This window comes from Prunus persica, chromosome G1 (assembly GCF_000346465.2).
Source record: "Prunus persica cultivar Lovell chromosome G1, Prunus_persica_NCBIv2, whole genome shotgun sequence".
Taxonomy (NCBI): Eukaryota; Viridiplantae; Streptophyta; class Magnoliopsida; order Rosales; family Rosaceae; genus Prunus; species Prunus persica.
Genome location: NC_034009.1, coordinates 17,381,188 through 17,393,688, shown reverse-complemented (window position 1 = coordinate 17,393,688; position 12,501 = coordinate 17,381,188). Strand labels below are relative to the sequence as shown.

Genomic DNA, 12,501 nt, shown 5'->3' with positions numbered 1-12,501 from the left:
AAGGATATTGCTCTATCAATCAGTTTTTACTCAATTTTTAGCTTTAGTTTATGCGCGGAATGTATTGTAGAGATGTAGAGAATAAACAAAATAATTATCAGAAATTCAAACATACAAAGCCAAAATCAGGGATAAGAATATAACGAAATTAAAAACGATAAAAACGATAACATTAATATTTAGCAAACTTACATAAAGGCAGAAGAGCAGTAGTGCTTAATAGAAGCTTGCAGAAGCAGCACTTGGAATAAAAACACTCAAACACTCAAACACTCAAACACTCAAACACTTAAAACACTCAAAAATACAAAGTTTATTTCTGGAGGCGATAATTTTTCGATGATCTGCAACTGAGGAGAGGTCTTTCTTTTAAAGCCTCGGGGCTGTTGTCGTGTCAAATAAAGACAAGAAGTCACAAAGCAACCTACAGTAGAGCGGCATCTTCACTTTGAGGATTCTCGCTGAACTTTCCCGCAAATAGCCAAAAAGAAAAAGCAAACTTTTACAAAAGTGAAAGCAGAGTTAAAGTAGAAGAATCTTGCTTTAACCAGAGGAAAAGTACAGTAAAACAACAAGAAAGCAAAAAATTATAATTTTACAAATTGTCTCTTATCAGAAAGAATATTACTGAGGCCCACCATAAAGCTCCGGATGGAAATTGTCTAGCATGTCTTCATTAGCAAAAGGGTCCACCTCATCTTCAAGCTGGGTGGTAGATGCTGAAGCCATAAATTCGTCATCTAGATTGAGAATCTCGAGGACTTGCTTTTTCAAGTCTTCTTTAGAAGATGATGATCCTGGCTGGTCTATCAACAGTGCAACCTTTGGGAAACACTCAGATTAGAAGAAGTGACCAAAGGCTGAGCATCAGCAAAGTTGGGGGATGGGATAAGAGCTGGGACGATCTTGGTGGGAGCCAGGTGATCCCTAGTGAATTTATCCCACCATCTGATTAAGATACTTCGGACTAAATTTGGAATATAAGTCCATTCCTCATCAACATCCTCCGAAATAACATATTCCCATTTTAATATCCAAGGTAATTCATACATTATCATGAACCACATGAATAAGGTCCTTTGATCAGGATGGTTTTTATTCCATTTGCAAAATTTCATTTGAAAAAATTTCTTAATTTCAGAAGGAAGGTATTCCAAAGTAGGACCCTAAATCAGAAAGAAGCTCTTGAACCAATTAGGGAGTTCTTTCAGAGTTCTAAGCTTAAACTGGATAAACCAAGTATGAGAATAGTTTTGATTTTGGAAGATTATCCCTTAAATATTTTTCAGCCAGAAAATTTGGGTGTTTATCTAGATCATTCATTTCAATGATTGCTACAGACATATTCATATATTCACGGAATGGATTTTCAGCAATCTGCTTATATATATATATATTATAAAGAAAAGTAAGCTTATAATAGATATCTCATTATATATAAAAAAATTAGTCCATCCCTAAAACAATTCCTGATTCCGTCCTTGCAATAGCCTACGTGGAGATGGGCCCGTCCAAAAGCTAGTATGATGTCAAATATGTTTTTAATACAAACGGAATGACTACCCTAAATCAAAAAACCATATTTAATCTCTATGATTCCAAAAGTATAAAAAAAATCCACTGGCCCAAATTTAAATGCAACGATCAAAATAGTAATAATTTTTTAGTATGATTCATGATCTAAACTATAGGGGAGAAGGGGTTTCCCATTCACACAATGCTATGGGGGTCTAAACCTGAGACGAGCTAGACCATGTTGGCATCAAGATAATAATATTAATTTAAATCGGATCCAATCTCAAAACTCATCCCAAACTCTATAAATAGCCATCTATTTGTTTAATTTTCCACACAAAATCAATTGCTTCCTCTCTCACATACAGAGGTGCTTCAATCCTTTTCATTGTCATTTCATTAAGTGAAATAAAATTATGTTTTCGAAATTTAAATTGTTTAAGTTAAAGTGTACATAAAAATAAATTATAATGGTATAAACAAAAATTACTCATAAAAAGTTAACCACACAAAAAATTTGAGGTTAAAACTACTCTTAAATAATTAATAAAGTTATGTACTCAAATTTTGAGACTCTGTGTAATGTTTGTATTTTGAAATAGAGAATTTTTGTGCAAATTGAAAATGGTATTTGATTAAAAAAAAAAATTGAAAATGGTCTGACAATAAAATTAAAATTTTCAAAATTATAGAGCACTGTACGATAAACCCTAACTTTTCTATCGATCCATACCGTTGAACAAGAAAATGAACAAAAGAAAAGTGAATAAATAATCTCGACAGCCTACAACTATATGATTCAGTTGCAACTTTAACTGCTACACAGAAACGAACCTTTAGTCCTCTCTCTCTCTCCGTCCCTTTCTCGGTCTGTACCTCTCCCTCGCTCCCTCTCTCAGTCCCTTTCTCAGTCTGTACCTCTCCCTCCCTCCCTCTCTAGCCCATGGCAGAGGATATGGATTCTGATACATGCGTCGGCTTCAAACGAACAATCAAAGAGATCCAAGAAACCCAAACTCTCACACAACGCTCTAACTCTCCATCTGCTACAATTCCAGAACAAGATAGCCACTCGTCTGAGATCGTTTCTCCGCTGAAACAAGACTCAGATTTCACCGACAAGAGTCCTCCTTGTTCGGTCTCCGATTCCTCTAAGAAGGTCAAGCTTTCACCTCACGGCCAAGTCTCTGAAACCCATCTTGAAGAAATTCAAGAAATGCCCAATTATGTGAGTGGAAAGGCCGAAGCTTGCGGTTTAATTTCTGGCTTAACTGTATCTGATGGAGTTGCTCAAGATTTTATGGAAATTTGTGAAATGGGTCTTGTTTCTGATAGCGAATTTGTGAAAACGGAGACTCAACAGACCCCGGATGATGAGAAAGAAAGGGTTGTTTCGGATTTGGTTGACAAGAAAGGTGAAGGTTCTGTGATAAGTGAAGTGGGTTTTGCTGATATCGAAAAGTTAATGCAAGAGACGAAGTCTGTTACTGAATTGGACTGCAAGGAAGGTGTGGATGCTTCTGTGTCTACTTCTGTTGAAAACAAAGTGGTTTTTGTTGGAAAAGAAGCGGAATCTCAGAGTTCCTTGGAACTGAAAAAGAAGCAATTACTGGAGGAAGTTGAAGCCATTCTTGTGCCTGCAGAAAAGACCCTTGTGCAAAGTGGTACTGATGGGTCTCTCAGTTCTTTCAAGATTGAAGTAATTGATGATACTGCAATGATATCATTGCTTGGCAATGGCTGTGGAAAGGAGTTGGGTTTTCTGGGTCCTGCTAAATGTGTTGCACAGGGGAATGGAAACAAGAATGCAAAAAAAGAAATGAACGGGAAAAAAAAGGCAAGAACCTCAGGAAGAAAGGAAAAAGTGGCTAATCATCTGGTTGAAGCTCATAGCGTGAGTTTAAAGAAAGGGAAAGGAACCAAGATCTTTTACTCGAGGATGGAGTTGGAGGCCATGAGGTATATGAACGTGGTTGAACAAAAGAAACTGTGGAAAGATATATACCGTGGACTTGGGCCAGTCGTGGCCAAGGAGTATGAAAATCTGGCAAGTGTTAAGCATCAGAAGAACATCCACAAAAACTTTGAACCTCACAAACGCTTTGAGAAGATGGAAGTGCCACCTGGTATTCTTGGTAAGTACAATTTTTTATTATTATTATTTTCTTATACATTTTGTGGGCTAAATCTTATTAGAACTCAGTTGGATGATGAAAAGATGATGTATGAAACTTATATGTTTTAGTAATTGTAATTTTTATGGGTTAATTGTTATTAGTATGGAGAGCGGTTTTTAAATTAATTTCTTGCAACTTATATCTTCTAGTAATTGTAATTTCTATGAGTGAATTGTGTTTAGTCTGGAGATGTGTGTAAAATAATTTGTGGCACCTTATATCTGCTAGTGATTTTGAACTCAATGAACTCCCAGCTTGGTCGTCAAAGAATTACTGTATCTTTTTCTTTTTAAATTCCTTCTATTGTAATGCATAGCATTCTTAATGTATGAAATAGAAGAATCTTTCAGAATTAGCTTTTGTAGCATTATTAATTTTTATGCAATTCTTCTTTCTAATGAAAAGATCCTTCTATTATAGCATAGCATTCTAAATGTGTGCGAACCACTGTGACAAAGTGTCCATCATAATAGTTTTAGAACCAGTTCTTTAAACCTCTAGACAACATGATAGAATACCGCGTAAATGACATTTATTTGGTTAGGATAAAGTGCTTATGACTTAATCTCCCAGGTTGTGCCGGGACTCTATAATAGTTTTGGCTGTTGTCATTGTCAGCATTAAAAGGTTGTTTGGATATTCCCTTACTTTGCTTCGGATTTGTCAATGTAATGATAGAGGTTGAACAAACTCGCCTACTTTAATGGGGAATAGCCGTTCTGTGCACAGAGGCAATAAATTGCCAATGGACCTTTTTCTCAAACAACATTTTTTTTCTTTCTTTTGGCATCATCTTTGCTGAACCATATCTGGTTCCTGCCCCCCTCCCTCTATATTATAGCCTTAAGTAGCTAGTCTTCGTTCTTGCATTCCCTAACCAGTAAATACATGGTGTCATTGTTTCTTTGATTACCCAAATAAGTGATATCCTAACCGAATTCCCCTCTCACTCTTTCTACTTTGCTAATGAAAACACTCGTCTTTGTTGCCTACTGCCTCATTTAAAGTAGTTTATCAGGTACCTTATTTTTCTATCTCCACATCACTTTGACAAGGAAGCCTGCATTACCATTCAAGTATATGCATCGTGGCTTTTCATAATGTGACATGTCCAGTATTTTGTCCATTCTATTTCTGACACTCAAAATTCCAGATTATTTGATTTTCAGCACTTAATTTATACTTATTTTCTTCAGCATTTGAAAATGCTTTGTGGTTGTTTGGATCTGGTGACAATATTTTATCTCTCCTTTTTTTCTTTTGCATTTACTTTAGGCTGTTGTCATTTTGAAATCTATCATTTTCTCAAAGTACATCTCCTATGTTTCTTATTCTACGTTAACTCGATTTCTTAAACATCAAGGGCATAAGATTTTAAATCTTTGTCTTTCTATTCAGTGTTGCACTCATAGTCCTTTACTTTCCGAAGTGCAGCTTTTAACCAGTTTCACAGACTTTCTTCCAATCCTGTAATCCATTTGTGGACATTTTTGAATTCTCTTCACATGTCTTTTCTCTCGTTGTTCTTAGCTCTGATTGTGTCAATTTGATGGGTTCAATTTCTTTTGTGCACAGGTGTGGTTGCTTCAAGGGGAAGATGGAATCAAATGAATATCTTTGTGCATTGAAGAATGGCCTAACACAATCTGCAAAAGACTTAATGTCCAACGTTCCTGACATGTGTTTCTTCTTCTGTATACTTAGGTCCTTGATAGGGTTGTCTTGTGTACTACTTGTATACAGTCCTTGTACATGGAAATTCTTGCTTTTGGTTTCTAGTTTGTGAAACATACTTAGTCATAAAGATGTTGATATATACATTCTTCCTGTTGATGACCAGTAATAAAAATGACATTCCCTTGTAATTTGTAGTTGTTTTTTGACTGCGCATTTGAATGAAAGGAGTTTCTTTAACCTGTTTACCTTTACTTCTATGGATTTCACTAAAAAACACATTAATGTTTTTTTTTTTTTTTTTTTTTTTTTTTTTGTTTGTTTTTGTTTTTGTTTGGGTTCAGATCAAATCTGTTGTTTCTACATTTGTGTGATATTGCTAAGAATTTTTGTGATTACTTTCAGGGGAAGCATTTTCAGAAAATGTGGATATTGAATTAGAAAACTTGGTGAATAATCAAACCCAAGATGCAAGTTCCCTGGACCCTTTTTGCAGTTACAGTGCCACTGATGAACATGGCTACCCATTTCCAGAAAAAGAGTGTAGTGAAGATGATGACAGTGATGAAGATTATGCTAGCATTCAGAGACCTGCCTTTGTGGTTGAAGGAGAACCCAACTTCGATTCTGGTTCACCAGAAGATGGACTTGAATATCTTAGGCGTGTCAGGTATAATTATTTGGTCTTGTCTATACCATCCCCTTCCCCTCAGTATCTGATTGATAATGCTAACTGCCTGCAGTATGTAGGCTATAACATGGTGGCCTTCTTCATGGTATATAGGCCATGGGTTAAATGTTGGTTCTCGAGGGTGATTGGTTGCGTGGGATGACTAGTTGTTATAACCATGCCTATTGTTGGAATATATTTCTTAATTACTGAAGTAGATCCTACATTATTGTGACACGGGGAGTTTTCTTTTTTATACAAAAGATGCAAAATCAGAGGATCAGATTCCTTGCTGTATGGCTGGAAGTCATGAGTTACATTTTAACGCCAGCCTAGTAGAAACCTTCTTTTGAAATTCCTTCTTTTATAGCAAGGATCAGATTCCTTGCTCTACATAATGCTTTTGAAACCTTCTTTTGAGACATGAATGAATTTAGAGAATTTCCAGCAAGCATATGCTTCTCCCTAGGATTGTGTGATGCAACCTGACCTTAGGTATGATGCCTAAGGCCTCTAGGATTGATTGCTAGAACCATACTGGTGTCATGATAGTAGTTGTATCATTTCCGCGCTTCCTTAATTCCTTTCTTTAACTGCCAACAATTTGCATCAACCACAAGGACTTATTCACTCAAACATCAAACAAGATTTTTTCTACTCATCATTCTTGCTTGTCCTGCATCATATTGGTTTACTCATTATGGTTTATCTATTTATTTATTCCTTCTTTTCGGCGTCGTTCTTCGTTGATGTGTGAAAGTTGAATTTGTCGTTGTTTCATCTCATTTTCTGTACATCCTTGGCGTGAGGATTTACATCTTTCAGGGCTAATACCATATTCATTATTATTTTTTCTGTATATTTTAGAACATAAAAGGACTGTTGACCCACATCTTAGAAAAGCTTAAGATTTTAAATTTATTTATTTATATATTTTTTATTTATAAGAAACATAGATTTCATTAAAAAGAAAAGGAGATCACAACACGGGACAAGGTGTTCCATAAACTACACCCAACTAAAGAACAAAACAGAAACCAATGAAAACAGAACAAAAGAACAAACTAATATACAACAGTGCTCCAATTAGAGAAACAAAAACAGCATGAAGGGACCAATCCTTGAAATGTGAGGAAACTGAACAGATAAGCATTTCCAGAAATGAACACTGTTCCACGAATGATCAATATCCTTCCCCCTAGCAGCCTTAAGAATTCTCCCATTTCTCTCTATCCAAAACAACCCAAAATATTGTCAGCACATCACATCTTCCTAGCACTTTTCCTCTCTCCATAAAACTTAGTCTACTCACAATGTAATGCATCAAGATTTTGATATTCACGAACTCAATCTGGACTCCTTAAACACCCTTATCCTCAATGAATGCACAACTGGACAATGGAGCGTTAAATGGTTCAGACATTCAGCATCTCTTTTGCACATTAGTACACACCATTAGGACAAAGATTACAGTAAATTTTCTGCACCATGTAGAAAAAGCTTAAGATTACGACAGTTGTACACTAATAAAAGATTATCATGGTATTACAACATCGACAAGTTTAAGATTACAATAGTTGTAGAAAAGTTTCAAATCCCTGCAACTACTATCTTCCGGTTTAAGATTACATAAGGATATGATGGGGAACTTGGTAATTTTGCCTGATTTTGAATTCTGCATCAGTTATTTTGCAATGACTTGTCTATTTATTATGTCGCACTTGGTTGAGGTATTTGACCTTGATGTGCAAGAAAAGTCAACGGCCATTTGAGGGCCATGGGGCCACTTAAGAGCTAGATATCACTGTAATGAGCTTCTAAGTTTGGTTGGAAGGCTGAGGTTTACTTTTTTCTTGTCACTACTTACGGTACATTTATTTATGTAATTTTACTTTTACATTTTTGAAAGGTAATGTTCTGTGGGGTGTGAGCAAGAATTTTTGAAATACACTAGTCGTAAGATTGAGTAGAATGTAGAAACTAATTTGTATACGACTGCATGAGAAGGAATGACAACTTTATGTCTGAAAATTAAAGTCCTAAAATGCATCTTTAGATATTGGCCAAGGGGAAGAAAAGCTTCTTGGACTAGGCTAAATTGGGTTTTTCATGCCATTTGGCAATCAGTGTAACATTTTGCGAATCAGGCTAGCAACTCATGTATTTATGGGGGGTCTCTTGAGTTTTCTTGGGAGAGTTGGATGGAAGCCTCAAGGAATGTTTGTGAATATTGCTTACTTATTGTAGGAGTGGCCATGCCCATCTTGCAATGCTTGTGAGCAGAACGCTTGCTGGAATTTAAAGCACAATATGGAATGGATCAATAATGCATTAATGCCTACGTTAGTTTGTTATTTGGATTATTGATTGACAAGATGCACCAGGCTTGATGATAATCTGAGATTGTAGAAAAAGAGGATAGAGGATATAAGTGGTTGGTAGGCTTGGCTACAGTACTTGTCAGAAATTTGTCTTGGGTGTATTGGTTGCTCTCTTTACAGAGCTGACTTGTAATAGCGAAATTTCTGGTGTGTCTAGCTTTCTGGTCACCACAAAATGTGGGATATCACATGCATTCGAAGAGAAAAGGCTGCATGTTCTGTTGAGTCAATATATAATATCTCATAGAGATATGCATTTTAGTGAAAGATAAGGTCTAGAAGGCTCTCTCCCAGGTGCACGTATCTTATTTTTGGTTGATATGATCATTATCATTTGAAATGAGGCTTCAGGTGGAAATTGAGGCTGTTGCTTCGCAACCAATATATCTGGCACATATATAGTCTAATATATATATGTCAGAGATAAAAGGTAATCTTGAGAGTTGCACAGATCTCACGATTGGTCTCCATCTTATGCATGTCTGCGTGGTTGAGAAAGAGAGGGTGGACCATCTTATGCATGTCTGCGTGGTTGAGAAAGAGAGGGTATGAGTGCCTTGTGTGTGCACTCGTGCTTGCATGCATGAGATAGTGTACTAGAAGTCAATAATTATTTCTATAGTATACTGTATATATGACAATAATCAAAGCTGTATAAACATGTATTTTACATTGTTTTCTGGGTGTTGTATGGTTACCCTTATTACCTGTGCAATCCTATAAAAAAGTAATTTAAATATGGTTGTGAAGGAATGAATACTTTTATCAAAGTGAGAAAGCCACCATGTGAATGGGAAGGGAGGGGTTGCACCAGAAGAGATCTTAGCAAAACATTAAGAACAAAAGTGGAAATAATTCATGACCTTAAACGAAGGCAGATTATTTGGACTGCTAAGGGGGGATTAAATGTATAAGTCAGTATCACCTATTGGCTAAAGCATTTGAAAATGGTGTACATCTTTTATTACTGATTGCCAACTGAACTTTAGTTGGTGATGTGCCCCACTAAAAGCTTGTTCAGAAAATTTATGAACTGCCAGCTGTCGTGAATTGTGTAAGGGTCAAAGTTAAGATGGCATATATTGAGTCTATTTGTTGAGCAAATTCATTGAAGCGACAATTAAACCATAGAGAAGTCTCTATAAACTGAAACGTTGACCATTTGAAAGATCACTTGATGCAGATGAAACCACTGAGCTTTGTGTTTAATCAAGTAATGAAACCCAGAGGAGTTCTTAACAGTCCTGATGTTAATTATTGATATATTATTTTTGTTCTCATTAATATTCAAGAGATAAGACTATCTTAGGTATTAATAGGAACCTAGGAGATCGAACCTAATATGTTGACACATTTTGCCCATCAATTAGATAAAGCTGTATGTTATGATGCCAATATCTGTCCTGGTTTATGAGGAGCACACTGTTAGAGAGAGTAAAAGATTGGAGAATTCATCCATCAGATCCAGTTCTCTAATTTTGTTCTCATCTGGCTAAATCATATATGAAATTCTCTCTCTCTCTCTCTCTCTCCCTCTCCAAACCTTATTGATTTTCTATTCGTGAAAAGTTGTATGTAGCGTGAAGCTTTTTGCTAGTTCTCATTCGCCTTAGAACAATGTATGAGGGAGTGGCTTAGGTAGTCATTCAGTAATATCCTGAGTAAGTTTGAAGTTGATATAGCATTGTTCTAACCGTATTTATCTTTTAGGTGGGAAGCTGCTCGAATTCCGAAAGTGAGAGTAGCCAAGCTTGATAGAAGTAAATTTAACATAGAGCAGAGTGATTATATGCCCAAGATTCCTGAGATTGCCAAGTGTCCAGAACAATTGCTGCCACTGAAACAGTGGGAGGATGCATTTCTTGCTGAATTTTCAGAGCTAAGGCTGGTATGTTCTCATCCTGATTATTCTTCGTGCTCTTCTTCCTATAGGAAAATTAGTTATTCGCATGGTAAACATGAAATTTGGTTAAGAAGGTGGTCAACTCTGCTTGTCTTGGTGCTTCTCTCGACACCAGATTCCTGTATCTCTTTGTGCCTTTATTTTTTACCACAGTGGTTAAGCCCTTTGCATGGTAATCTTTTTCCCCCGTCCATACCTTTGAAAAATTCTCTTTTTGCTGCGCATGATGTTTCTAGTTTTGCCATAGACACAGTTGGGGGAAACTAAAGTCATTGAGAATGTGGATGGTAGAGAATGCATTTTATTGAGGTCTCTGGATTTTTAGTCAGGACAATTTTTATTTATCAGTCGTGTTTCTTCTTTGAAAGAGTGTACTTAAGGTAAATGGTTTAGGGTTTAGGGTATTAATATGAACATAGGACCTAAACCCATTATAAAGCTGGAATAATGGTATCCATTTTTGGCAATCTTTTGTTTTTTCAATATTCTTTTCCAACATTAAGTGCCGTTTTTCCTATTATATAGAATACTTTAATAAACTAGGGATCTTAAGGCGGCAAGGTAATACATTTGATAAAAGGAGAGTTGACTTCATTTTCTGACTTTACTCTTATCTTAATCTCAGGCTCTGTCTCGTTTTGAGGGTTATAATGCAAGCACGTCTCAAGATCCCCAATCAAAAAATCTTCTTCATGACTCCCATCAGCTACCTGGGAGTATTGTTTTTGAAAAATTTGTTAATGTTAAATCCAAGGAAATTGACATCCACTGGCCTCATGACTGTTGCATCCTCGGGAGCTCCATTGATCAGCTTTCATTGTCAACTACTGAAGGCAGTAATGCCTCTCTGCCTGCTGAGAACTTCAGTCCTAAGTCTCATGTGAGCCAAAGTTCCAGTGACTCCCCATTGTTGTCGGTGATCTTACGAATGGACTCTGTAGCACGAGTGTCAATGTTGAGAAAACGCATAAACGTGATAGAGGCCATGAGCACTCTGTCAAGGAATGACTGTCTCTGGCTATTTTCTCTGTGTGCGGTAGTTGATACTCCACTAGATGCCGATACAAGTGCTTCCCTTAGGAGTCTGCTAAGAAGGTGCGCTGCTCTGCGAGCTGCGAAGTATGTACTCGACGACGAGGTAGTAATGTTGAATATTCTTGCCACAATTTCAGGTAGATATTTTGGGCAGTCAGAAAACTGAAGCTTTCTAATATATTACATCTCTTCTTGAAGAAAGGCTCAGGTATCATTTTATTTCGGGTACAGCATATGTCTTATCTATACAAATCGAGTGTCAAAATACTTAAAACTTGTATCGGCATTGCCGTAATTTTGAACGTACCATGATGGTAGTGCTCTATTTTCTGGACGCCTGGAATCACTTTAAAGGAGTGACACCCCAGTATTTTCCAGTGGTTCACCGGAGCTGATTGCGCTAGATTGGTTCTGGTTGTGAATATTTGACACTGGGTTCTGGTTTTCAGTGGGTTATGTAACGAGTTTTAACACTTCAAATGGGTGCTTGTAATTCTGCATGCATGAGAGTACTTAATGGGCTCGGGTCGTAGTGCGGATGAGTCCCGAGTATCCAGTTTTTTTTTTTTTTTTGTCAGTTGTCCTGAGCATCCAGTTTATTATAACAATTGTCTGCTGTAGTAATTTAAATCTTTTTGGATATTTTTTTAAAAATATTTTTGGTCAAATCTGTTTGACAAAGTTGAAAGCAAATTCATTTATTTCTGTATCTTAATTTTTTTATATAAAGATAATAAAAATGGTTGACAAACATTTTCTCAAGCGATTCACTGATTTGGCTAAATTACATGCTTAATCCATTAAGACATTAATAATTTCACAAGTAATAATTTTTATATGAGTTGCTAAACGAACTCTAAAATTAACTGAGTACAATCTACTATTAAATTATTTATTGAATTACTAATTTACCTTAATATAAAGAATAATGCTATTCTTACTATATTTGTATACTACATTCTTATACCACATGATGTGGCAGATGAGGTGGACAACCACATTAATTAAAATTATTTAATATTTTCTTTTCTTTTATGATTTATTAACACTTTTAAAAAATTGTTAATTAAACTCTCTTTATTGAAATACACTTTATTAATTTAATTGATGTGATATATAATATGGACATGCCACATCATGTGGTAT

At 36.0% G+C, this 12,501-nt stretch overlaps 1 protein-coding gene across 1 annotated transcript; it reads left to right on the top strand.

Annotated features, from left to right (window-relative positions):
* Window positions 2,202-12,018, top strand: LOC18792682. The gene is made up of 4 exons (XM_020554441.1): window positions 2,202-3,650; window positions 5,772-6,036; window positions 10,128-10,305; window positions 10,946-12,018. Exons 1-4 carry the CDS (start codon window positions 2,459-2,461, stop codon window positions 11,519-11,521), a joined length of 2,211 nt encoding a protein of 736 aa, XP_020410030.1. The 5' UTR covers window positions 2,202-2,458; the 3' UTR covers window positions 11,522-12,018.